This window comes from Natator depressus, chromosome 13, assembly GCF_965152275.1.
Source record: "Natator depressus isolate rNatDep1 chromosome 13, rNatDep2.hap1, whole genome shotgun sequence".
NCBI lineage: Eukaryota > Metazoa > Chordata > Testudines > Cheloniidae > Natator > Natator depressus.
Genome location: NC_134246.1, coordinates 6,439,393 through 6,467,192, shown reverse-complemented (window position 1 = coordinate 6,467,192; position 27,800 = coordinate 6,439,393). Strand labels below are relative to the sequence as shown.

At 44.2% G+C, this 27,800-nt stretch overlaps 2 protein-coding genes and 1 long non-coding RNA gene across 11 annotated transcripts in view; 2 read left to right on the top strand and 1 right to left on the bottom strand.

The window, feature by feature from the left end:
- The window catches only part of ARFGAP1 (ARF GTPase activating protein 1), a 31,961-nt gene extending 25,264 nt beyond the window's left edge, over nt 1–6,697 (top strand). For 5 of the 9 annotated variants that reach the window (XM_074969550.1, XM_074969547.1, XM_074969543.1 and 2 more), the window contains 2 exons: nt 1,180–1,256; nt 2,002–6,697. In XM_074969550.1, coding sequence (XP_074825651.1) covers nt 1,180–1,256; nt 2,002–2,359 — 435 coding nt within the window. In that variant the 3' untranslated portion in view covers nt 2,360–6,697. The remainder of the gene's footprint in view (nt 1–1,179; nt 1,257–2,001) is intronic. The other 4 variants (XM_074969549.1, XM_074969548.1, XM_074969546.1 and 1 more) reach the window with 1 other exon arrangement.
- Nucleotides 372–23,298, bottom strand: LOC141997260 (uncharacterized). Its single transcript, XR_012641698.1, has 3 exons — nt 23,034–23,298; nt 3,044–3,318; nt 372–1,285 (listed from the first exon to the last, which is right to left on the bottom strand). It is a non-coding gene; the product is annotated as an uncharacterized LOC141997260 (long non-coding RNA).
- Nucleotides 23,045–27,800, top strand: part of LOC141997259 (DEP domain-containing mTOR-interacting protein-like) — a 43,208-nt gene continuing 38,452 nt past the window's right edge. Inside the window, exon 1 of the mRNA XM_074969552.1 lies at nt 23,045–23,486. Coding sequence (XP_074825653.1) covers nt 23,401–23,486 — 86 coding nt within the window. The 5' untranslated portion in view covers nt 23,045–23,400. The remainder of the gene's footprint in view (nt 23,487–27,800) is intronic.

Here is a 27,800-nt window from a genome sequence, read left to right as displayed (position 1 = left end):
TCCAGTCAATGTTTCTTTCATCGACCTTGCAAAATCATAATGAAAACTTAATAGCCTAGACATAACAATGACTTGCCATGATGATGACAAAAGATATCCTATTTTAATTGCCATACTGGCCTCCTGAGTGGGTGAGTCGAATGTTGTGAGGCTGCTTTAAGTACATGCCTTCATATGCACGGGGGTGTGTTCTGTGGTGGTGTGACAGATTTAAGTTACCAATTTGTCTGGGCCGTCGAGTGATCAGGCTGATGCCACAGGATCATTAAGGGAGGAGATGACGTAACACACCAAGTGTCTAAGTTTTAAAGCTTTATTGATAAAATGATAACAGCAGCGAGTGCTGGGAACGCTCGCACGTCACTTAGGGGAAGAAAGAAAGCGTTAATGCCCCAAGCCCTAACCCACTTTCATGCTCACACACGCACTATCCAAGACTGGCCAGGCCTGGGTATAACATCAGAAGAAGAGGCGGGGGGAAGGATGGACGAGAGTGCTGTCCTGGGCCCAGGCCGTCCAGGTCTGCTGTTGCTCTCCAAGTTGCTCCAGCTCTCAAGAGGGTTTTAAGTCCTGGGCTCCTTGGGGGTATTCCTCTCAGGGACCTCTGCTTCTAGTGCTCTTTGTGCCAGTCCAAACCAGCTTGCTGTGGCCTTCTCGGTTTCCCAAAACATCCTGGCTCCAGAGACCTTTTTTTCCCCTTCTATTGGCCTTCGCTGTCGCGGTCTCATTTGCTCTCACTGCTATCTCTGCAGCTCTGCTCAACTTAGTTCTCCTCTTCTCTCGGCTGGGCAGCTGCTGATTTCTTGTTGAGCCCATGACCTTGGGCTGGGGCCAGTATCTTATCTTCACACGGAGCTAGCTGAAGTGTTGAGTTAACCCGTTCTCTGCTCTTCTTCTTTCTCCCCCCCGGCCTCTCGTATTCTGCAAAGGAAACATTCACGCTCCACTCGCATACCTTTGACCCTCCCCAAAATGATTTGCAATGCTTGCAACAGCGTTAGCCATATACAGTGCTGTTCTGCCTTCCCAGGGGACTCCCTGTGGGGAGGGGGCCATTGGGTTTTGACAGTGGTGCATTGTGGATTTTGGGTAGCAGTCTTTATTAGAACAAATGGGTGAGCTCAGTCCAAGTACGAGGTAATTCATTAAGTGTGAAATAACTTGGTTCTTTTTTTCCAGGTTCAGGGGGTAGGCAGTAAGGGATGGCGGGACGTCACCACTTTCTTTTCCAGCAAATCAGATGATCTTTCTGAAAGGTACTATCTTTTTGTTTGTTTTCTTCTCTCTAAAATACATGGATTCATAAAGTATGTCAAGATATATCCTGTGTTTTCCCTATAATTTAAAAATAGCAGGGAAAACTTTTCCTCAGCAATACTAGTGTCTTTAATTTTAGTAGGAAGAAACATTTTTCTTTCATCAAATTTTCACTGGTTTTCAAAAGTAATATATACGTACTATAGAGGCACACAAATAACATTTAATATAATAAACAGGTAATATGGGGCACACACATAAATTTAATTTAATTTAGCTGGCCATCAGCCCTGGGTCTTGCATTGAGAACAAAATAACTCTGAATGTAACTTTTTTTTAATTCATACCAATTCACATGGAATACATCATCTTTTTTATATTTTCAGGGTTGCTTACCCAAACCAGCTAAATCTGGAAATTAAAACCCAAGGCAGACTCCATTCTAAATATATTCAAGTTCTTCTGCCTTGCTCATCTTTGTCATCTCCAGGTTGCTTTGAGCAAAGGATACTGGCACTATTGTTTTGTCTGTTCTTGTTGGTTAGTGTCTCAGCTGTAAAATTAAATGCAGAAATACCATTTTTTCCCTGCAGAAATACCTAATTTTTAAGGTGATGACAGACAAGCTTAGTAGGAGCTGGGGGTGAAGGTTTACGCTTAAGCAGATTTATTAATTCAGTAATGTGAGATGAGTGGTACAAAAGCTGATATTTTTCCCCATCTCTGTTCTTTTTTGCTTTAAAGACCACCTGAGGGAGACAGCTATCAGAACAGTGGAGGAGAGGGCTACCAGAACAATGCTGTAGATCAAAGCTTCTGGGAAACATTTGGCAACTCGGACCCACCCAAGGCTCATAAATCCCCAAGTAGTGACAGTTGGACCTACGTGGATAATTCCACAGAGAAGAAGAGCTCTGATAGCTGGGACGTCTGGGGTTCGGGGACGGTCTCCAACAACAAGAACAGTAACAGCGATAGCTGGGAAAACTGGGAGACCAACTGGGAAAATGCAGGAGGGGAGAGCAAGACCAAAAAATCCCCCAAGAAAATGACAAAAGTGTCTTCAGCAGCTGATGATGGGTGGGATAACCAGAACTGGTAGGACTCTGTAACCCTGCTTCGCATGGCAAAGGAAGGAGTCCATGCTGTCTGATGAAAAAAGTTTCACACACAACTGGATTAACATGGTTGTCCTTATTGACCTGTTACCTTGTGCTTCCCCTTCATTCTCCTTTCTTCTGTTCCAGTTTAGAAAAACAAATAGTTTCTCAGTCTCATCATGACCATATGAAGATATGGCTCTCCCATTGTAAAGGATAGTAATAGATATATTCTCCTCACCATAGCGCTATTGGAGCTGGGTATGCTAAGTTCTTAACATGAGAATTCAGAGGAACAAATCAGTGCAAGCATGTTTTCATGGCACAATACTGCATGTGTAGTTTCTTAGGATTGCCCCTCCAGTATTCCTAACTTCTAATGAAGTTCTAGAAAACATGTGGGGTGGGGTGATGCCGGGAAAGGAGGGGATATATCTTCAACAGATAGCCAGCAATTGAACGAGTGAACTGCAGTTGAATAAGTACCAGTTTAAATGCCTCTTTCTACTGCTGGGACTGCATTAAATCTGGCAGTTAAAAATGGCCATTAAGACCCTTTTTATTGAAGCTGTATTTTTAAACTTTGCAAGGTTTGAGAACTTTTTTTAAACCTTTTTTTTCCTTATAGAGAGAATTCCTAGATGAGAAAAAAACTAGAGCTAGCTAGTTGTTAGTATGTAACTCACCGTTTTGTCAGCCTGACCATATAGGAGTGTTCAGAATGGCACCACTTCTTCTTCTTGCCCTTTGATTTAGGGATGTACACAGTGCAGATTTTCTGCAGGTGTATCATGTGGAGTTGTGGTATTTTTCCCTTTAACCATTAAGAAGTGTCTTCCTCTCTTCAGCTTTCTTCCTTCCAGATTCCTAATTTCATCTGCTATGTTTTTGTTAAAATGAAAGTTTTCTCCTCTTCTGCTTGAGCTTTTATCAGCATGTGTTGACCACAACAGCAATGAAACTTTGGAAAAATCCAGCAACAGCAAGATAAAATGGGAGAAGAGAGTGAAAACAAAACATTGTTAAAGATAGAGACAAGCTAATTTTGAGATGAATAGAACTCTGGGTTTAACAGTGAAACTTAAATTCGGGGGATTGATTAAGCTAATCTTCTCTTTAGTTTGTCAAATAGAAACAATTCTATAATTGTTTAAACCACCTTTTCCTCCACAATTTCCCCAATACCTTTATATAAAAAAAAAAAAAAAAAAAAAATTTTCAGAGGCTCTAGTCAGGTCTGAACTTTGATTTTTTTTTTACCTTCTTTTCACGATTTATAAACCCATAATCTTTGAATATGGAAAACTAAAATAGAGGAATTCAGATGTTTCCTTTAACGAAGGTGTCTTATGCTAAGTATCTGTCTGCTGTGGGTGGGGTGTAGCTCTATTTTTTTTATTGTTACTGTGGTGTAATGTTGTAAATATACAATATAAGTGAATACTGTAGTTAGAAGTTACTTGAAAACTTCAAATCATGGTGCCATTGGATAATACTTCAGACACCAGTGTGGAATTCTGTATCATAGACGTTATTTGTGAACCTTCAGAGAGTAAGAATATCTTTTGTATTGACAAGCTGACCAAATGATAGCTTGATGCTGATCATTTGATAAGTTTTCTGTCTCAGCTATTGCTCAGTTTCTGTCATTCACCATGGAGAAGGTTCAAATTTAACCAGTGGATATTGGCCATAAATGAACTGTCTTCAGCAGCCAGAAAAAAAAAAATCATGAATTACCCAAAAGTATTAATGGTTTCTCCATTTATAGTCTTAGTAGTAACATCTGTATTGATATTGTGGAGAAATTTTGATCTTGCAGGATTGTTTCTTGTATTTCCATCACTATTGTCTTTCTAATTATCAACTGAATATTTTTCTGATCTGTTTTATCCCCTCTTCCATGCTGCTTCCCCATCTTTTATCTCAATGGTTTTCTCTTGATTTAGTGCCCCTTCAGTAACCTTTTAGTGATATGTTGAGACCCACACCTAACCTGAGTACTTTATGCAATGCTAGTAATTATCCAGAGTTTGCTTGTGCCAGACTAATGCAAGGCTTTGTGTGTCACACTAAGGAATCCTAGTTGCCGAATGACCCTTTTTAAAATGGCGGCAGCAGCACAGCAAGATCTAAGACTCCAACGCTTCTTGTGGTAGTGGCGCCATTTTCAAGAACATTTACAGCCAGAATCCATACGAGTGGTTTTACTGGAATTTCTGCTCTTCTGTTTCAGAGATATTGTTGTCATGGCTTGACTGCATGTTAAACATGTAACAATTCTTGTATTTTATGCTTACGCTTCTGTTACTTGTTCTTCCTTTCACTTGTCAACTGCCCAGTTTGAAACTAATGCATGTACTTCGCAGGCCATGCTGTGTAATTTGTACGTGAAGTGGTATTGCCCAGACTTCGACTAGCAATTATCTTTTGTGAAGTGTTGCAGTAGTCGTGACAGCAAAATGCACCTGATTAGCTGGATTGCCTGACTTCTGAAGTTTTGTCTAATGTGATGTGAAGCTGATTCAGCTTCCTGTGTACTATTTTATTACTGTCTTTTTTCACCAGCCTCCTGAAATAGCTTTCTGTAATAGGTTGAGCGATCTATGTAAAAATAATTTGATGTGCATATACTATTGTCCCTAGTCTCCCCACTTTTGTGGTTTGCCTAATAGGGAATTGTTTACATCACACTTGCAGCTAAGATTGGCTCAACATAGTTTTTTAGGCCTCTACTCGAACGTAGTGAAAATCAGTGCCCTGACTGGTACAACTTTGTGACAAAGGTGTTCTTCCAATCCAGGAGAAAGTGAAGGAATAGCTTCCTCCTTTGCACTGTTGTGGGGAGTCCTAACATACCCTTACACTTCCAGAGAGGTATTGTAGGATGGTTAAAAAGTAGCATTGTGGTGGAAGATACAGATGGATCAGTAAAACTGGGCCTGTTGCTCAATCCAAGTGCATGCAGTTCCCATTCATTTTAGCACTCCTGAATCAAAAATGATTTTTTTGTTCATCGGAATCCAAATGGTCTAGCATGTCTTTGAGGAGAGGTGAGAGGAGGGTGAAACTAGGGCATTTCCTTTGGCCAATTTTTGTTCTCCGTGGTTTTAGTTTATTAGCTACTAGTTGGATAGGAAGCCACTGCCATTTGAAAGCCGTTCAGTTGTGGGAGGGCGGTGTCCAAGCCCAGTTCTTAGTGGAAATATTTTCTTATCCTCAAAGGCACCCTCACAGCTGGCACTGTTATGTTCTTGACATACCAATAACCGAATGGTGGAGCCTCAGCTGCATAGATATGGCCCAGCACGGAGTTTGAGACACATTCTCAGGGTATGCAAGCCTGTAGTGCCACAGTATGCTGTGCCTGTGTTGTGGATAAACAGGACTTTTGTTTTCAGAACTCTGTCTTGCACTTTTCACTAGCATGAAAAAAAAATTGTTTAAAAAAAAAAATGAAGGGGAGATGGATGCTAGGGAAATGGTGACTGGAGAAGTTTACTGTTGGATACTGCATCACCAAGGTTAGCCTTCCCAGTGTTTCAGTCTCCATTTCATTTAAACTGGTGGATCTCATCAATGGCAGATTTACAGCACAGAACTTCTAGGGCGTTCAAACTCGGTGCTATTTGCAAAGGAGCAAAACATCTTAGTTCTTGAGTGTTCCCAAACCAGAAACTGGATCTTCTGTTTCTAGCATTTAGAATTTTGAAATGTTGCTTTCATTTCGTCTTGAAGCCTGTCACTAGTTACTAAATTTCAAGAAATCTTTGGCCAACTCTCCTTAATTCTTGATCTGTATGATAATGCTGCTGCTTTTTTCCCCACTCCAAACATTGTAACATTCCGCAGGTAGATAATGTATTTCAGTGTAATAATCTGTGCAATAATTTAATAAGTGTGAATGAAACCTCCTTTGTATTCTAATCCAGGAAATAAGATTTAAAGATGCAGTGCCCCTTCTTGAGGTCACAATAGCAATCAACGAAAGTATGTCAATATCCCTATTGCCTTTGTAAGTGATCTAATTTTAAAATCCGGGCCCAAGGAGGATTTGTGCAATCTAGAGCTGAAATAAAAGTAAAGAAGTGGAATCTAATGCTCATTACTAGAGTGTTGGATTGTAATGACCTAGAATGACCTCTTCTAGAGCCATTTTTGTGCCAGCAGAAATTTGGTAAATGAGGAGGGTACTGTATCTTTAATTTTCCTTATGTGTTATGTGAAGTTCACAGGAATGGCAATTTCAGTGAACAGTATTCCTTGTTCTATGGAGTGGTACTGGACTTGAACTGCAGTGTTCTCTTTTAAAAGAGCATTACAATAAAGCAAAGAGAAATGGAATAGAGCGGTGTCAATCTCCTGATGGGACTACACAATTTTAGAAGCCTAGGAAATACCATCCCCTCTGTGTGGGCCTCTCTTTTTGTCTTCAATACAGTGAAACCTGATTTAAATGATCACTTTAGGGATAATACAAAATAGGTTGTTTAGTGCAGGTGGTCTCGCTAACAAAAGTGAAGCGGATTATTACTCAAATAAATGGATACTGTGGGGTAATCCAAAGATAGGATAGTATCCTAATATTTTGACTGCAGTGTCACTGTGAAAATGGGCTGGTGCGAAGGGACAGCATAGTGGCATACCTCATCCCTGACATGGAACCCTCAGGCAGCTAAGTGGTGTCATTCATGTCCTTGTGTAGTTGGGATCACACACATTCTTGTCTGGAGGTTAGTGACTGTGACGTGAGCTCACCTGGGCAGTGGCTGGGTTTAAAGGTGATGGTGAAGGAGGGAGGAAATTGGTGGGAGTGCCAAGGGGGAGGGGAGCAGCTAGCACATAAAGATTTATGTTGAACTGTAAATTTGATGAAAGACCAACGCTAAATCCGGCTTTTTAAAGTTTTATTTGTTTTAGGAACAGTTTTGGACAACATTTCACATGTGGTCTCAGTCCTTTATTTAAAGGTGAACTATTAAGTAGAAATGAACAGTGAGTTAAGCACAGATCTCACTAACCAGGCCACAGGAGCATCTGCCATAGAAATAAGAACATTTTTTAAAAACAATGTTCTCTTCTATGAAATCTGCTATTTGGTTCATGCAAGATTTCAGAAAATCATGGATGTGATGAATACCTGAACTGGGTTTGATTTTATACATTATGTGAATCTAGCCTCTGAGAGAGTTCATAAACGCTCTGAGACTGACTCCTAAAAATTTACAGATCTTGAACTGTTACCTCTTTGATCGGTCAGGAAGGAAGGACTGAATCAGGAAGGACTGAATCCTTCTTGCCCTGTTCACACAAGTAGTTGTATTGACCTAGGGCTGAAATCTGCTATTTGGTTCATGCAAGATTTCAGAAAATCATGGATGTGATGAATACCTGAACTGGGTTTGATTTTATACATTATGTGAATCTAGCCTCTGAGAGAGTTCATAAACGCTCTGAGACTGACTCCTAAAAATTTACAGATCTTGAACTGTTACCTCTTTGATCGGTCAGGAAGGAAGGACTGAATCAGGAAGGACTGAATCCTTCTTGCCCTGTTCACACAAGTAGTTGTATTGACCTAGGGCTGTCTCTACAAGACAGAAGCGAACTTGGTAATTGAACTTGTGCTAGACTGCCAGACTAAGTATCTCCTGTGCACTGGGTCCACTCGAGCCAGGCCATTTGATTTAAGGTTTGTCTCCTGTTGTCACTTCAGTACTGCTACACAGTTGCATGCCAAATTACATTAGTGTAGACAAGGCCTTAGCTAGGATCACTCTGAGTAAAGTGAGCAGGGAATCTATTTGACCATCAGCCTTCAAGGCCAACCACTCAGCAGCATACAAAAGCACCATGGAAAGGCTTAACAGGTTGCACTGTGTATTTGGAATTTCAAAGCAGCTACACACAGAGCAAGAGCTGTGCAGGGAACATTGGAGTTTGCAGCCTAGAGAAGCCTGTGGAAGATGGCTTTGGGGGAGGTCAATGCTGTCAACACTACAGTAAAGGAAATGATGGCTGCTGACAATCAGCTACACTTTGGCCTTTGTCCCTTTACTGATGTGTCTTTCAAATACTATGATACCAGTTGAATGAGCAAGTTCACTGTCCAGTGGTATTACTGTTGACCAGCTAGTGACTATTCACAACAGAGGTGGATGAATAGCACCACCTCGTGGTTCTCCGCCCATTTGATTTTAAGGATTTCAAAAGAACCTCCTGTTCGTGCATTCTGAGGCTTTCGACAGTAGGCAGCTGGGCATGCTGAATAAATGGCAGATTGCCTGGGATAGCGTGACTGAAATCTGAGAATGCCACAAGCCATTGACTGTACATTTGGGGTTCTTTGCTCCCATGCTATAACTGCATTAATGATTCTTTATTAAAATGAGCGTTGGCCTCTGAGTGGTGTTTGCCAGGGATCCAGGAGCTGTTTGGCCTCCATTGCTTTCCCCAAACTGCACAGGCTAAGTAGTACACAGATACCAGAGTGCTTAGGGCAGTGTAAGAACCTAGACAGGATTAAGTGAGCTTGTCTTCGAAGCAAGTCTGCTGGGATGTAGCCATAATGGGAGGATTTGTTAAAAATCCAGAGGAGCAAATAAATGGGGTCTGATCAGTTTCTGTTTGGAGGGAGTAAAATTCAAAGCTTAGCTATGATGATCAGTCATCCTTTCAAACCTTTAAAAGAGGTAACTTGCAAGGAGCTCCAGAGACGCTTGCTTATCTGCTGTGGTGCCAGCTGTTGGGTGTCTAATGGGCCATCTCAGAATAGCGGTACCTCCTCAAGACATTGGAGCCTTGGGAAAGGAAACAGTCTCTTCTAAGCAGTTTGCTGATATGGAGTCTAAGAAAAATGCACCTTGTATTTTTTTGGGGATCCTCCCTTCTGGGCTCTGAATTTCACTAAGACCATACCAGAGTGGCCTGGCCTATAAACTAGCTGAAAAAGAGTGTGCGTGAAGTGAAGATCAAAGAGAGCCTGTGCTAGACTCCACTTGGAGACTTGAAGTGTGGTGAGCTAATGGGAAGTGATGGACTGATTCTCCCAGACTGGTGATTATGAGTGCTGCCGAGACTGAGCTTGTGCTGTACCTCGCTGAGCTTCCTATTCCCTGCTCAGGCGAGCACACGCAATGCTATCAGCCTTCCACAGTTTGCAAATCTGCCTTTGTCTTTCCCTTCAAGCTCTGCCAAGCAGCGTTCCCTCTGAGAGATTCTGAGGCTGTTGTATCACACAATAGATAAGTCACCTTCTGCCAGGAAACGCAGAAAGGCTTAGGCTTGTCTTCCTGAAATGTATTCTGTCCACATCTGATTTCAAGTGTTAATGGCTAATGTTTGTAATTCTCCATCATATTGCTCAGGTTTTCGCTTTTCTGCCCTATATACTGAAGGCTAGATGTTTTAAAAAAATGTTCGAACCTGCAATTTATGTCCCACTGTCTGTCTATACCGGTTGTACCTGGAACAAGGAAGTCCTGGTTAAGGTCAGGCTCAGAATCAGGTCTTCATTCTCCTAAAACTTTCCAGCATTTGTGACTGCATATAAAAACTCTGATAGTTCTAAAGTGAATGGCTGGTACTTAAAACTAATGTGTATATTTGCAATACACATTTCTATTGACATTAGTAATTAGTCATCACACCGATACTATAAATGTGTTATAAACTGTATTGAACTCACAGTTCTAGTCCTGGGTGGGATTTTCATAAGCACTCCTCATTAACCTAATTCTGCTCCTGTTGAAGTCAATATGAGTTTGACTAGTCGTTTCAGTGGGAGCAATGTTAGGCCAGCGCACACATGAATAATATGGTATCTTAACACTCTCACTTGTCTGTGATATCTCATACATGCAACATTGTTCAACTCTGCTTATGGCAGGTCTAGATAAAATGGTAGTTAAAATACTGTTAGTTACATGGGGCCTTTTCTATCCCAGCACTGTAACTAACCATTGCTAACACTGGTGGGGCAGAACTGGCTGCGAAGTGAGGAACTTTTTGGCAAAAAAACTTAGCATAAAAAAGGCCACATATATCAGATTGCAATCCATGATACCCGTGACAGTGCACAGTGCAAACTTGAACGTCCTCAGTGAACAAGGGAATACGAAAATGACTTGAAAGAGGATGAAGAATCTTGAAAGTAAAAACTCCCTGTTGTTGAAAGCCTCCTTTTGGCCGGTGAGTGTGCCTGTTTTAATCACATTGATCTGTGCTTTAACTCACTATTAAGTTAAACTGATTTTTTCCTGCAGTTTACCATTTATGCTTTGCAGAGCCTGGGTACATGGGATTTGATATCCTAATGGAGATCAACCTTCCCTTGAAACAGTGTGTGCAGAGGGCCACTGTGCTTCTTTCAGTAAGTAAGAAGCACTCGAACCTTGAGTATCCCTTTCAAGTTTTCATGACTCTGCGGGAGTGGGAAAGTGTACAAATGGAACATGTACATCATATTCCAGTCAAATGAAAGATGCACATCATTAAAAGGTCAAGGACTCTTTCTCCTTCTAAAACTCCTTATACAGTGTGCATGGTCTACTTAGACTAAGTTCTAGGGCAGATACTGTCATTTTTGTTCTGTGTTTGTATAGGGCCTAGCACAGTGGGGTCCTGGTCATGACTGAGGCTCTAAGTGCTAATGCAAAGCAAACAAGAAGAAGAAGAGTAGATAAATGTATAGACCGAGCAACTTCAGCTTGAATTATTGATTCTGAAGCCTTGGGCAAGTCTCTTAAATCTCTCCCTCTCTGTTTCCACATCTGTAAAATGGGGGTGATATTCAGTCCTCCCATCACTGCTCTGACATAAGCTCAGACGGTTTTTCATCTTCAAAGTGCCGTACAAAATCTGGTCTCTGCTGTATGAAAATGCTGCTGAACCACCGTGCAGAGTCTAATCCTCCTTTTGTTGTTCATGCGCTGACTCCATCCTGAGTTTGTGGTGAGCACATCTTGTGCTAACAGCAGTGGAATCTTTCTCCTAGATGTCCAGAATGAGCTGGGATTGTGACTTATTGCCTTTGTTCATGTCAAGGCTGCTGTTGCCAACCAGTGTTGTCCGGAAACGGGATAAAACGAGGAAACAATGGTCAGATGTAAACATAGAGACACTTACTCATGCTAGAAGAGGAGAGAATCAGGCAATTAGTAGCCACGTCCTTTTGTCCCACAGCCAGAATAAGAATGAAGGCTCATTCAGGACTTGTGGTATCTTCCTTGGATAACAGGCCACTTGCTTTTCTTGAGCTTAGTTTTGGCATAGCTCTTCCTGGTACATTCATCTAATCTGTAATCTCCATCTAACCTGGCTTTCATCACACTGCAGACCCTGTTGTTTGTATTGCAGTAGTACTTAGAGGTTGAAATCAAGAGGCCCTGTTGTGCTGAGCACTCTCTAAACCTGTAAATAAAATTTGGGAGCTCCTGCTCTAAGATAATGACAAGGTGAGGTCCTTATGCATGATCAGCGGCAGTCCCAATTTTCTTTCTGGCCGCCAGAGGGGGTTATTTTACTACCTGCTGTAATAAAACAAACCCAGTTTAACGGGTGTAGAGACTAGAAATTAGACACAATGCTAGCATCCTTGTTTGTCTCCTTGCTGCCCCATCTTCTCACCACACCCTCTGTTCCCTGCACCTCTTCTCTGTGTCCAACTTTTACCCTAATGTTACGCTTGGATGTTGTGATGTTAGTCCTTTGTTGCTTCTGTAGCAGACACAGCGAGTGGCTGTGCCTGTGATTTTGGGGACTTCCTTCCCTCTGGCTGAGCTACTGCATCTTACTGGATGAAGCCAGTTTAAAGTGCTGGGTTTAGTCTGATTCTATCCGGAAGAGTTAACCCTCATCTCGTCAACCTGGTCCTCAGCCTTTAGACTAACCCAAACTCTTTTCTTTGTGATGGGAAGGTAGTGAGGGTCAGAAGGAGAGGAGGGTGGTGTTCCTAGGGCTTGTTGTATTGTTCCTTAGCAACATCCAATGGCTGATCCAGTGCCGTTAATTAGAGGCTCTGCTCATGTCTGCTCCAGCAATTGCTCACAGAGCAAATGTTTTAAAATGGGTCTGGCTAGGATGACACAGAACACGGCAGACGGAGCCGTTCCTGGCAAGCTAAGTGCAATGTTAATTATAACATAATTAGTGTGTTCTCACTGCACTGTGAAAGAGCGGGTTTGAGCACAGAAGCTGAGGAATTATTCCTTACACGTCTAAAGTTTGTGAGGCCTTCCATCCCCTGGGGAAGACTTTGGTTCCAGAATCAGCTACTGCCCATTTACGAAATATTCCAATTATTGAGAGGCAGAGTAAGCTATTGGATAGGGCACAGGACCGGGAATCAGGAGACTTGAATTGTTTTTCTGACTCTGCCATTCACCAGCTGAGAGACCTTGGGCAAATCACTTGACCTCTCTGGGTCTCTTTCCCCGGCAACCCTTTGGCTTGCCTATTTAGTTTGTCAGCTTTTCTGCGCAGCGACCATCTGTGTGCTTGTACAGTGCCTCGCATAACAGAGCCCTGATCTTGGGCTACCAGGCACAACTGTAATACACATAATATATAATACTCAAGGAGGAACCTGTGGTTTTCTCCCCATCCTTCCATTTATGCCATGATTGTCTATTTCTGCATATGCAACATGTTTCATAATAATCATAGATGGAGCAGTCTTCCTCTTTTGCATTTAGCCCCTTTCCTGTAGAAGCAGTATAACTAATCTGCGCCATACGCGCTGCAGGGAGATTGTATATTTCCAAGGAGGGATGGGAGAAACTGCCCAGGGGTTATATGGTGCTCTATGGGAGCAGTGGCTTTTTTATCTTTCTCACTGGGGAAGCAGGAGTGGAGTGTGCTGCAGAGATAGCATGCTCAGGCCTGTGGGTGAGGGGCCTTTCATCCTCCATCTCTCAGTGATCTCTCTAACATCTGTCCCCCTTATGCCTGGGTCAAGCCAAGTCATTTTCATAAACACCAAATTCACACTCTAGTGTTACACGCTAAAGGATGAGACTTTGCTTTCTGAGAGAGAACTTTATTATCCCTTGAGTTCTGGCCTTTCTTAGGCAGCTTCTTACAGGCTCGGTCTTCCCTGCTCTGGACATACAGTTAGGATTCGTAAAACACATACGTGCATTCGCTTATCAAGTGCCCGGCTTTTTTTTAAAGGGGCAGTTCCTGTTTCCTACTAAACAAATATTAAAAACTTGCTAGAAAATACATAAGTCTGCAATGTAGAACCCTTGCTACAACAACCTTTATTCCAGGGTCCTCAGACAGGCACATATGGACATTTTAAAATAAAATAAAAGGCAACCTTGTTATACTAGATTCCACACCGCTTTTCTCATCCACACCCTTTTCTGTTTTTGCTGGAATAGCAGTAGCTGAATGCAATGTGTTTCCTTGGCATGGCTCACTAAGCATGACTTAAAAGGAGGAGATAAGAGCACAGAGCAAAGTGGTACAGATAATTCTGATATTGACATGAAAGAGGTAGGAGCCCTTCCTGTCACTCTGGAGTGGCTCCAGAGGGAACCAGATCCTTTTAGACTGACATGACACTACAGCCTTGGTTTGGGGTTTTTTTTAACCTGGGGGTTGTTGGAGGGAGGGAGAAGGCTTGGAATAACCCCCCTCCCAAACACACACACACCAAGAATGGTGAGGAAAAGGGCAACGAAGAAGACATAGCTCTTAGATGGTTTCTCTTACACAAGTTTGTTGATTTCTAGTGTTGCAAACTCTCATGATTCTTTATCACAAGTCTCGTAATATTTGCTTTGTTTCAAGCTCCAGCTTCTGGAGTTATATGATAAGAGACTCTCAGCTTTGAAAAAATAAATAAATTTATAGCCCTAATGTTTCTGGAGGAAAAACTTGAAAACATGTCCCCTAAAGACTCAAAACCCAGAAAGCAAATAAAAGCCCCGCCCCCTACAAATCTATTTTTTGTAAATTGTTCTTATGATTTCAAGGGGCTTGATTCATGATACTTATATACTCAGGTTTAGCAAGACTCAATTTCTATTGGAAAAAGCTGTATATAGTGAGCTAGTTTCCTCTGGTTATACCTGTGTTGCACCATTGACCTCAATGGGGTCCAATATCTATGGTATTTTCTGGAATGAAAGGTCGAACGATTAAGGATGTGAAAGTTCCAGTTTTAGATTTGTAACTGGTTAATGAGAAGTTGTTGAATAGCATGCTCATTTTCTGCCAGCACTATGTAATAAATCTCCCTAGCATTGGATACATCTGCTGTTCTGTCTCATTATAGACTCCCAAGATAGAAACAAAGGGTGGACTAGATTCTCGTCTAGAGCATTAGGGCACTTTTAGAACACTTCCCCAGTGCAAAGCTGTCCTAAATATGGCTTAGCTGACCACAGGGGCATTCCCTTGGGCAAGGGGTGTTCATAAGTGGAGTGGCCCCGGTGTTAGAGCACAACGCCACCTTTGCACCCCTCAGCTGCAGGGAGCAGTCAGCCCTCCAACATTGCTGAGGATTTTGGCCTCTTATGTGTACTAACCTCCATCTTTTGTTTGTTATTCTGCAGTTGCAGGGCAGAAAACAGTGAGCTAACCTGCAAACAGCCCCAGCCCTGGCTTGTAGCTACTTAGCAGAGTAGAAACCTCTTCTAAGAAGCAGAGGGAAGAGCCTGACTTGTGTAGAATGCTCTACTTTCTACCTCCTACCAACATGGTTCCTGACCAGGTTAAACATAGACCATGATGAGTCAAAGAACTACAGCTAGGGAACATGACTTATAGCAAGAACTGTTTGCTGTCAGCTGAAGAGGGTCAGACTCACTCTCTCACACACTTGATGGAAACACAGTCCCTAAAATCAGGGATTCTACAGTGCTAATATTGGCTGTAAACTAAGCTTTCGCTGATTTGAATAAATATCAGTGGAAAAATAATGACCCACACAAGTTGGATGGGGTATCTTTTATTGGACCAACTTCTATCTCTTTCACCAACAGAAGTAATTTTTTATTGGACTTCTCACCTATCTTGTCTCCAGTTGCCTAGGACCCAGCCAGCTGTAACAACAGTAATGAAGAATAATTTCTGGCACCAGGCACGTGCCATTGCATGTACTAGTTGGGAGTATGGAAATAATTTGATACCAAGATGCAGCCAGCCTCTTTTGCCCTATAATATACAGTTCTATGCATGCCATGACTTTTATACTTCTGCCTGCAGGCCCTGAGATGCAATATGGAGAACAAAGTTTGGACAAATAATAATCCAAACTTTGCAGTCATTGACAAGGATGACTTTTTGACAGTCCGCAGCATCCTCTGCATTATGTTTGAAGCGCCGTCACATAAATAAAATACGTAACAAACCTTTTTTTTTTCCTTTTTGATGACTCTCACATTTATCATTTATAAACAAGCTCCTCCGATTCCCTTGTGTCCCCCTCATCCCCACTCAAAAATAGAACAGGGGGTGCTGGAAGCTTCTGCTTGATGTAACAACTTTCAGAATATTGAGCTGCAAAATAAGACATCCAGTTTTACCCATGGGCTCCTCTGTGTCTTCTGTATTTCTAATGAGTTGATTTGGTTACTAATCCTCTGAAATGGAAAAATTCAGATATGCTAAACCCTCTGGAGAGGAAACCTAGATAAAATAACTCTGCAGTGGCGTATGCATATTCATCATATCCAAGGACTGCAAAATAATAAGTTGTACAGTATGTGTCATCTGATAGCTAATTAAACATCTGTGTGTGTGTATGGGGGGAAGGTGTATATCTAAGGATCATGTTACCCACCCCTAAAATGCAGCCAGCTCTGGGGTGGAGCTTAACCGATGCTTAGCAGTGCCTTCCACGGTATGCAACACTTAAGAGTGCGGACTAAAGATGATGATGAAACTGCAGTCGGCTTCCTTGAGGTAAAAAGAGTGCAGTTCTGTGCCTTTAGGGCACATTTGGTTATGGTGTTAGCACCCTTATTTTTATGAAAAAGGTGATGGGCTCCAATGGGCTATATTTTGCAGAAGGCCAGGTGGACATGTAACAATGCGCGTACCTCATTGGGCAGACAGTTACTGTGATTGCACGTGCAGATTGGGGATTTGTTTGTGCAGATCAGGCAGGCAACTGCACCTGGGCCTTTGTTGATAGCTTGGTCCTTAATGACCAAAAGTGCGAGGAACTCAGCTTTACACCTCATCAGAAAGACAGCACTTCCCAAAAGACCGTGGCTTTTACCAGGGTCATCCTGAGAGCGGGAGTGGCTAGGATACCTGTACTGGGTGTAGCAGTGCCTCCATCAGGCAGCTTAGGGTGAGCTTCCCAGCCATCAGGGCGCCCTTGTGCTGAGCTGCTGCATAATGGTGCCCCCTTTGGTCCCTGCAGGAACTGCCTGGTTAGGGACTGATTGGTGAAGAGATTGTCAGTAATTCCTCTTCCTTGTTTTTTGTGGGGTTACGTTAATGTTTAGTTTAGATGCATATGGCACTTTACGCAAGGCTATTTGGAGAAGCAATAAACCTTTCCTCTTGTACAATCTTTTAAAAACCGGTTGACAAGTGTTGCAGTACCTTAAACGGTTACCATAGCAGCAAAACAGTCTCTCTCTGCCTTAGAGCTTTGCTCTAACTATTTTCCATCTTTAATTTGTTTGTTCTGGAAGAAGTTCAAAATCTGATGGGTAAAACATCAGCAATACCCCAATGCCATAAACCGTGGAGGGAAGAATAATGTACCTAAGAGCAAAAGCAAGTGGGACCGTCGGGCCGCTCTATACTACCACAATAGGAGGGCATGGTTACGGTATGGATCATAGCTGTCTTGTAAAGGAGAGCTACCTGTGTGAGAGTGTAGCCTGGTTACAGGGTGATGGGGACTGTAACTTCTAACCATGGGGTGAGCAGGTCCCCTGGCTTGCTTATCATTGTGATAGTGTGCACAGAGCCTTACGCCATGCTTGTGAGTGACTTAGGTCAGAACCATAAAGCAAGCTGCACTGTGGTTTCCACTGGTAACAGCCGTGCAGGGTGCACTTTGGTCGTGGGGAGGGTGGGGAGTCAATTAGCTATTAATAATTGCTTGGCAAAATAAAAACTGAAGCCACTGGGTAGGGCCAATGATCTGGCACAGGATGATGGAGCCAGATCAGATGCCCATAAAATGGAAGTCACTGGACAATGGACGCTGTCCCTCTTGATGAGCTTTGTCTTTAGGCTGAGCACAAGGGAAGGTGAGTGTAATGTAATGAGGCACTGGCTTAAAGTAGGAGCTAGATCTGAGGAAGATCTGTGAGAGGGGTCCCAAGCTGTCAACACCCAATGTTCTGTTACAACGAATGGAGCTGCAGCTCTGGGTAACAGTAAACCCAGTCCTTCCCCGAGGGCACTAGATCAAAGTCCCTCACTAGCCCTAAATACACACAGGCGACTTGAAACATCATGCTATTGCCATCAACAATAGAAGTGTGAAAATGCCCCTACTAAAGGTATCCCAAGGCACTGGTGAGGGTTTTCTGCTTTTCTCAGAACCTGCTCAAGCATACAAGGAGAGTCTGTGTTTCCCTGGGTTTAGGAGGCAGCATGGTCATTGGGACACAGGTTAGGCCAGGATGCACTCTGTGTGTGTGTAAAAATGTAAATATATAAAGGGCCTTTCTGATGCAAACAGTCCATCATTGCTCTTATGTGCCTGGCCAGACTGCACCCACTGTTTGACTTGGACGGGAGCAGTGTAACCACTCTAGATTTATTCAGCCAACTGGATACACTTCTCCTGCTCCTTCATTAGCATAAAGGGAATCACCATTTCCTATTGGTCAGACAAAGATCAGCGTAGGACCAGGTTGTGTAGTAAAAGGTTTCATTTACCTTGAGGCTACTATCCCTTCTTCCATGGCTCCCTGCTGGCAGGGTAGGAGGATCCCCACCACCTCCTTTGTTGCTCCCTCTGCTCAGGGTAGCTAAGGGAAAGTGGCTTTAGGTGAACCAGCCAGGAGCAGATGAACTAAATTTAAATTCTGCCCACACCCTGTATGCTGCTCGGCCAGGCTCCTGAGGCTCCAAAAGCCGTAGTAAACCAAGGAAGAACTTCTCTGGTGCAAGTGTGATGGTCACCAGCCTGGCTAGTGCCCCAAGGACGGCTACACAGAACACCAGAGAAGAGTTTGATGGAAACAAGCCCAAGGGGGTGGACTAGGGCCCAGGTCTTCAAAGGTATTTAGGCACTCAGCTCCCATTGAAATCAATGGTAGTTAGGCTCCTAAGCACCTTGAGCATCTGGTCCTAGAGGATCCAATAGGACTTTTCTCTTTCTAACTTCTTGGGTCTTATGGCCTCGTCATGTATGATCAGCCATCCCTGCTGGCTATCCCACTGCTGAAGTCTCCATATTTTGCTTGCTTGGTCTGTCACCAAGAAATCAATTAAATATATAAATACATGTTTATTATTTATTAATAAATCAATGGCTTGTGTTTATGAATGACTGGGAAGTTCTTTTTTGGCTCATTTCAATAGTTTAAGAACCCCCACAGAAAGCTATCAAAGACAGCATAAACCAACTGGCGGTACCCAGGGGTGAATGGAATACTGCTGCTTGGCCTGGCCTCAACTGAGGAGCTTTCACCAAGTTCAATTCTTGCAGTGAAGAACTGAATTGAAGTTAGCATTGAGGTCAGAGCCTATCTTGATAAGTAGTGGGACTAGTCTAAGATAGCAAGAGTGGCTCCTTTGGTCAGATTTCCTCCCTTCCTCCCAGTCACATTCTTCTAGAAATCAAATGTAATCATGATTTTGAGATCTGGCACATGAGGGGGATGGATCTGGTGGTGGTCTGGTCCAGAACTATCATACAGGCCTGAGCTGCAAACTTCAGTCTGTAGCGAAACAGCGCAAGGGGGGAGGTTGAGTTTAATGACCTAGTTCAGACAGATGGCTGTATTCTCCATCAAAGAAGAACACTCAATCATCAATGTCACAGAGCTAGTGCTCTGGTGGGGATATTAGCTACCCAGTTCCTGTATGGTGAACTGCTGCCTAAGCTGATCTAATTAAATCTGGCATCTGGTTTATTAGTACTTCAGCTTTATTAGGCTTCTAATTGAAGCAAAAAGACTCCCTAGCTGACGTGGCTCACTCCCTGTCCTATCCTCCCTGCGTTTTCTTTTGCAAGATTTTGTTTCTCTGATCAGTCTCTCGTTTTTTGCTTGTTTCTGCCAGCCAATATTTTTCACTCCTGATTGAGAGGAAGGGAATATAATTGCATGTACATCCAATGTCAACAACAACTTTAATTAACTACTTCCTGGTTCGTCTTGTGCTGACCTTTGCAGACTGAATAGCATTGCTTCTGTGTCTGCCCAAACCTTGGGAAAAGATGTTGGTAATGATGGGAAAGGCCAGTAGCAGCTGAGGTGGTATCCCTCTCTGGGAGTAGAGTTAAAGGGCAAAAACAGGTGGCACAGCGTAGGCAAATATCACGGCATGGGCAGTGACAGACCCATGTGTGCTTACTTTTCTTGCCAATTAGACCCCAATCTTACACATGCTTAACTTTAATAAGACTTCTCATATGCACAAAATTAAGTAGGAGTGTTAAGTCTTTGCAAGATCAGTGCCTTAGTTACTAAGGCCTGCAAATGAAGAGATCACCGAGTTTAGTATTTGAATGGGCAAAGTGTTACTGCAGTTCTTTGTTATAAAGGCAAGTGGTGCCTGTTTATATAAGGAAAGGCTTTATGAACTTTGATTTTGGACTCAGGGGATTTGATTCTAGGCTCGTGACTTTGATTTTAGGCTACCGAGCTGCATTCAGAACTACACAGTTCTATCTAGGATAGGAGGAGGATTGCATTTGCTAAAATAGATATAGGACCAAGTCAAAGGGGGTCACACCTGGTTATCTCAAGGCTGACTTTGGCTCTAAGGGTACGCTCCAGGCCCCCGTATGGATTTAATAGAAGGCATGGAAATAGAAAGTGCTGCAGTCTATTATTTTTTTCATCACCGTTACTTGTAATAGAACAATTGGAAATCAATGAGTTCCACAGCCTGACTCAAAACCTCCCTATTGATTTGAGAGCTGGCCGAGGAAGAGGAACAGCAATGGATTTTTGGATACAAGGTCTATATTTAGATCTTCTATGACCATCTCTGTGTAACCATGATGCTATGGACACATGGTTCTGTCATTTCCGGCTGTATTCCTGTACACCTTCCAATAAAAATACAAACGGCTGAATCAACAATGAAACCACATGGTTACCACAAAATCCCGTGCGACCGTTACAGCATGGGAGTCAGCTGAGTGGTGTGTGAGGTGTCTATTGCTCTGGCATTCCAGTGGTTCAGAGTTCAGGTCCTCCACTCCCAGGCTGGCTGGCACTGGAATCACTAGGGGAGACTAGGTCAAAGGAGCACCTCAGGTTCCCTTCTAACTTGCCGGAGGAATGGCACTGACAAGTTCCAGGGGGAATGTTGCGACCTAAGAACTGGAGTAAGTTGGGGTAGACGTTGCTGGCTGGAGGCTTTTCGTGTCTACTGGAGTCACGCTGCAGATCAGCCTCCAGGCTACCAGCAAAACCCCTGTTATGGGAGGTGCCAGACGTACGTAGAGCCAGGTGCACACAGTTACAAAGGCAGAGATGCCTTGTCAGGCTGCCTCTGATCAGAGCAGTCAGTGACACAGCATGTTGACTTCTAAGCCTAGACCCAAATTACCACAGTGCCTCAGAAATCACTGTGACAATCTCAACACACCAAGCCCTCCTGGATGGGGAGCTAGAAGGTTAGTGAAATACAGGGCCTTTAATGGTACATTTACATAGAAACTTTCATGCCAAAGGATCCCTAAAGTGCTTCATAAATTGTAAATACAACACAGAAATGCAGCAACCGCTGGTGCACGGCATGTCAGTGAGGGAGGCTCAGGTGTGGGAGAGGAAATATGGGCCAAAGACACAAGGATCATGGGATCTTTCATGTCCCCAGAGAACAAACTGGGCCTCCCCCGGAGCAGGCAGATCTCATCCTCTTTACTTCAGGAGAAAAAAATTCAAAGACGAAAAACAAGTGGGAATTGAGCAGTTCCGAACGCTCTGTCGATGGTCCTTCACTTATTACAGTGCACCTCGGGCTTGGAGCCCATGCGGTTTGGCATAGTCTGAAATTGATGGAGACCTTTGCAATACCTACAGCAGGTCTAACAGAGAATGGTTCAAGCATGGAGGTGGAGTGGTCTCTGAGGGATGTCTGGGCTGAAATCACAGAGAAATTCCAGCTCAGGTAGCCTTAGCTGAAGTAGTTTGAATCTAGCTAGTTCAGGTCCCAGAGCAGTGTTTCAGCAGGGCTAGCTCACGCCGAAGTGCACGCTGCCACGGTTTCATTGTTCCAGGGCCGGAACAAGATTAAAGCTAGCTCGGGTATGTCTACTCGACCTGCAGTCGCACCCTGTGACTGCAGTGTAGATGTGCCCAGAGTGTCTTCAGCCTCGTCTTCAGTAGGAAAAAATGGGGTGTTCTTACCTCATCTTAGCTCATGTGTGGTAACAAACGTGAGGTAAAATCACAGGCTGTTGTAGGTTTAACATGAGTGAGCAGGTCGTGGTAAACCCTAGACCGCCCTTGGAGTCTTTGCCTCCACCTCAGACATATGAAAACTACACTCTGCCTTGTCTTCACTAGGATTATACCTCACGTTAGTTACCAAGCGAGCTACCGTGAGGTAAGACCACACCTTGTTTCCTAGTCAAGGGACACCCTTTCAGGCAGATCTTTCCCTGTCCTGTTTGCGTGGCTTGCCTGTGTGTGTTAATACGCAGCTCCAGGCTCTGCCCCACTAAGCCTTTGGAAAGCAGCTTCAGTATTTCACGTGAGAGTCAACTGACTTCATCCCCTGCCGGCGGCAGAGTGCAAAGGCCCTGCTGGCATCTGGAGTTATTAGAGTTCGCATTCCTTTTTAATTCTCAGGCTGGGGCCTCTAATTGTCATGGTGTGTATGCTGGGCACAAAGTACCCACTGCATGGTGCCAAGTCCCTGAGACTGTCGGGCTTGTTCTGGCAGGGGAAGCCTGTGTGTGTAGGTAAGGGCCTTCCACCACTCCTGTGCAGCGCTTAGGGAATGCAGGTCCCAGTGGCTTTCAGGAGCTGCTTCTCTGGAAGACTAAGGTGGATGACTCCACCCTCGAGTCTCTGCTCTAGCAGTGGTGAGGATCCCCCTGGGCACGAACCCTGATTGGAGAGGGAAGACCAGGTCAAAGGAGACCCCCTACCGATCACAAGGTGTTTAGCTGCTGTTGTCACTAACCCCAAACTGCGTAACCCCGTGAATTACCCTTGTGCAGAGCCCACCTCTGATTTTACTCAGCTTGTTCCAGCTCCTTAATGAGCAGTTTCCCCCTGTTTTCAGAGGAGAGACACACTCCACAGCCTATTTAAAACCACACCTTCTTCCTCAACCTTAGAGTTGTTCATTAAAGCAGCTGCAGGCCAAGGGCAGCAACAGTGCTAGGGCTCTGAGCCTCTTGGAGCAGCCAGTCGGCTTTCCCCAGGTAGAACACAAGGGTTCTTTCATCCCAAGGCAGTTTGCAGGGAGAAAGGGAGGAACCCAAAGTAAGGATCAGATTGCAGCAGGCTCCACCCCTAAATGACATGCTCCAGGAGAAAAACATTAAGTACCTGCACCTACCTGTTACACAGCCAGGATTGAGCATAGTCAAGGGGGAGAGGGGAGGAAATCGTCCTTTGGAAACAGCCCCCCGGAGTGCTCCTGGATTTCCTGTCTCCCATCTTTTTCCAGAGACACTGCAAACAGCCTATATCAGGTGCTTTAGCTCTGCTAAGAAGGAGTGGAGCTGGGCAGTGCTAATCAGTTGACTCTGGCAGTCACACATACTGCAAACAGAAAGGCAGGAAAGTAAATGGGATGTCAGCTGTAGCTGTCAAAGAGCTCCCTGAATGGTCCTCTGGAGCTGGGAGGCAGCTGTTTGCACACACATGCTTGCATGCCAAGCACCGCTAAGCTCTTACTACCTCTGGTGTGTGCCTGAGCCAGGATGGAGAGTATTAGCAACAGCCTGAAGAGTAAAGCAACCGAGAGACATCACAGGGCAGAGGTGATGATTGCAGGAGAGCAGCTGAGGTACGGGGGGCTCAGACCTGGGGGTGGGGGGAGCTTTTGCTGTCACCCTCTGCTCAACTCTGGCCTGATGAGCCTATGTAAATGAGTGGTTGTAATTATTAATCAGGCGGCGAATGGAGTTTGTAGGGGGGTTGGGAGGGAGAAGAGAGAATCAAGGATAGAAAGAAGCTGAAATAAGAGGCTAAAAGAGCTATTAGTGGGCTTGTGGCTACAAACTGTCTAGCATAGCCACCCAGCTCTTGTGGGTTCAAAGCACTATTTCTGTGCAGAGCTTTTCTTCCTTCTGGGGTTTTCAAGTGATCAAAATCTGTCTCTTCTAAGGTATTTCCTGACCCCCGCCCCCATTTCCTGACTTGCCTTTTATAAAAATCAGTTTCTTTTTAGTAATCACCCCTGGATTTTTAGCATGGGCTGTTACTGTCCTCTGCTCCCAAACTTCCTAAGTGAAGGGAAAAACTTTCCTCATTAAATAAAACAACCAGTTCCTGGGATATGGGCACCGGGGAAGGAAACAGACTTCAGCTTCCTCTTCATTGTTTAGTCGTCGTTTGCTTTTCAAACATTAGCCCTTGTTTTGCTCAATACTCCTTGGAGAGAAGGACACCTTGTCAACCTCGGAGTCTGAGTTGTGACATTGAGCTGCTAACACAAGGTCTCTGGTCTTCCATACATATTTCTAGCTGATCATTTTAGTTGCTGCATCTCTGATCTGGGCTGGAAGAGTTTTAGTGAGTTTTGAGAATGGCACTTTTGAAAATTTTACCCGAAGTTCCATTTCCAAAAACAATTTAGGTGGCAAAGTGCCCAAGTCTCTTCTAAAACAGGGTGCAGGTGTCACCCTGCAAAGAGTAACTGGGCTGGTGAGGGCCAGGGTGAGACCTTCTGCTTGTGGGCTGGTTACTGGTGTTAGGGATCTGAGTCATAGCTGCAGAGCACAAAGTCCCTCATGGTTACAGGGCAGGGGGTGGCAGAACCCCTTACTGGTCTGTGTGGTCTCCAAAACATCAGCATAGGCTCCTCAGTGGCTTTACCCACTGTGTCAAACTGCTCCAATTCTGACACCACATTCATTCACATGCAGGGTTATTTATTGTTATATCTTCTTAAATGTATCTGATAAAACTCTTTAGGAATGAGCCAATGCTTTCCTTCCCTGCCTGCAAATGAAGGGGATAATCACTTTACAGGCACCTGTTTTGTTTAGTTTTTAAATGGAAAAATCCCTGCTCATCTCTCTCCCTCCAGGAGCACAGGCTGTTTGTTAAGCTCCATGATTTTTATCTGGGCAGAGAGTAGAGAACTTGCCGTCCTTAAGCAACGTGAAGCATCCAGAACTCATGTCATTAGCTAATTTTAGGATCTGTGAGTTGGATCAGGAAAGAAAGCACCCTACTCCAGTGAGTCCTTGGAGTGTCAGCCTTATCCTTGTTATTTATTTGTATTATGCTAAGAGCCTACAATGCCCAGCATGGCATCAGGGCCCGTTGTGCCAGGCACTAGACCCTCAGTAACAAAACAAAAAAACAAAACAAAACAAAAAAGACAGCACGTGCCCCACAGAGCTTGCAGTCAAAGTATATGAAGAAAGACAATGAGGGTCAACCACTTCTCCTGGTTATTGTACGTCCCACACACCTCACCTTGCCTTGTCGCTAGATACCACCTTCTTAGCCCTGGGAGTTGCCAAGTAGCTGGAAGAATTGCTGTTTACAGCCCCTTCTCTCCCTAAGCCAAAGCTTGCTGTTTTTGCAATACTTTGAGTCCAAGCGGTGAGGGACCAAGTCTTGGAAACTGAACCCAGGTCTGCGATAGTGAGAAGTAAAGCAGCAGCTGGACTGTTTACTGAATTGCATCATTTCAATTGCTCACCACAAGAAATGTGACCTTTAAGGAATGGCCCATCCCCTGGGCAGTGCAGGATTGTTCTCAACAGGATATTTTTCTAGTGCTTTGCCCAGCTTTGTTGTAATCATCCCAAATAATGGGATGTTTTAAACAAGCACCATGCCCTGTGCCACTTGAGGGTCAAAAACATTGGCCTCAAATATTCAGGAAGGGACTAAAACCATCATTATGGGCATCAAACTTGCAACCATATCTGTACAAGGTAAAAGAGGGCATCTGCCTGGATCTACTTGCAGGATCAGTATCTAATATACCCTGGGAATTCAGCCTGGTGGCATCTGGGTCCTCTACAGGGATGTTCATGATATGGGCCATGGATTTACTGCAGCTTGCGACTAACCTCCCATGAACAGAGTTCCTACTCTATTATGCTAAATGGTCCATCGGATCTTTCTAGCTCTTAGCAGCAAGGAAGAGAACTTGGGCCAAATGTGTGACAATCCATACCATCAAGCCACCCATCTTGTACCACTCTTTGCTCAATAAGTTCGCTCTCCGTTGACAGCCTGAATGCGCTCAGGGAACGAGTCTTTAGAATAGAAAGGATGCCAAGAAATCTAGAGCTTTGCTGGTGTGAGTGGGTCCCATGGAGCTCTTTAGGGTGTGCTTATTGCGGCATCAGTTCATCCTGAACAGGATTTGTCTGGGTTGGCTTGGTGTGTGTGAGGTGAGTGTGATCGACGGTGGCTGTTTCTGTGAGGGGAATAATGCATGAGGGGAATTGGCTGGAGAGCATGTGGGATGGAGCATGTATAAAACAAAGCCACCGGGCGCTGGTGTAAGAGTGAAAGGGAAAGAGCTAGGTAGAGGAGTTGAGAGAGATTAGTTTAAACTAGGCAAAGTTTTCACTTGCTGTTTGGGATGCAAACATTACATCAGGTCAGAGAAGGTGAGCCCTGCTCCCAGCTGGGGAGCATTTGAAGACTAGGCTTCGTTGCACCTTTGACCTGCTCTTTGCAACAGCCTTGAGTTTCTTGTTGCCTGGAGAACAGCAGATAGATTTAATACAGTTCAGCAGTTCTGACCTCTCAGATTTACTCTATCCTGTTACGTCTATGGACAAATGGAACTGACAGCAGATAACAAGATTCCGAAGCTCGCTCGGTGCTTGTATGGGTGGAAGGGAAGGTGCTGCAGGCGTTGTACGCAAGCAGGGGCTAATACTCTTTCTGCTGCAGTCTGGTTTTTGGGATGCTCTTGAAGAATTCAGAAGCTACTTCTTTTCTTTTTCTCCTTCCCTCTCATTGAGAACCCTGGCCGGCTGCTTCCCTGCTTTGTGCAGGGTGGCAGAAAAGAAGGGGGCAGGAGTGGGGAGCGTGAGAGAGTGTGTGTATGACTGGTGAGTGAAGAGTCCTCCTTCTGGGGTGAGGAGGGAGAGGGAGACTCCACTGTGGATCAGCTGACTCCACCCCCCCCCCCGCTTTTTTTCTTACTCCCCTCACCCTGCCAGCAGCTAGTCTGTAATCATCCAGTTGAGACAAGAAGTGAGCAAAATCAAAACGCCCAGTGCTGAGGTATGTGAATCTGGCTTAGCATTTTGCATCCAGGGGCCAACCATGAGTTCCAAACTTGGCATGTGTGTAGCACCCTTTATTACAAGTCACTTATCCTTTCAACGCTCTGTCAGGCAGGTGGCTATCGATGGGGAAATTGAGGCAGAAAGACTGAGTTACTTGCCTGAGGCCATAGCAGAGGGAACTGGATCAGAGCTCTGTATTCTGCTCTCCCACTGAACCCCAGCGACTCCTCCATAAGTGGTGGAAGAGACTACTGTACTTTTAAGAATGAGCTGGGTTCTGACTGGCTGATGTTTTTTTCTTCTGTGAACCTTGATAACTAAATAAGATTCATCAGTCCTTTTCTATTTTTATATACACTCCCCCGCTCCCTTGCCTCCATATGCCCCAGTTCTGGGTTTGGCTGTGCAAATCTTTGCTCTACCTTCAGGGTTGTTTGGCTTCTGACAAGCTCACAATTGCTCTCAGTTTGGATTGGCTGTTGAGATGAGCCTATTTGGTGTCAAAACAGCTTTCCCAGCCAGAAATAGCTGCTTGAGAGATATATAAACAAACTCCACCAGGACTCCTGTTTTTTTCTAGACCTCTGAGGTCCTGTGCTCCCCTGTGCTGTGGAGCAAGGCATAAAAAGTAGAGTGGCCCTCAGACCTGCAGAAGGAGGCAGTCAGAGTGGTGTGGTCCCCTTCTAATGTGTTTCTGGTACTTAGTTGGCAGTTCCTAGTGATCTCCTTCTTCTTGACTAAGTGAAGTCCTGTCTCTGATTAGTATCTCAGCAGCACGTTTTACAAGGCTGGGTTTATTTTTCATCCCTTGAGTCTCTTCTCATTCTTCCTTTGTATATGTGCATGCAAATTCCATTCACGTATTGGGCATTGCGTGTATATATCTGAGA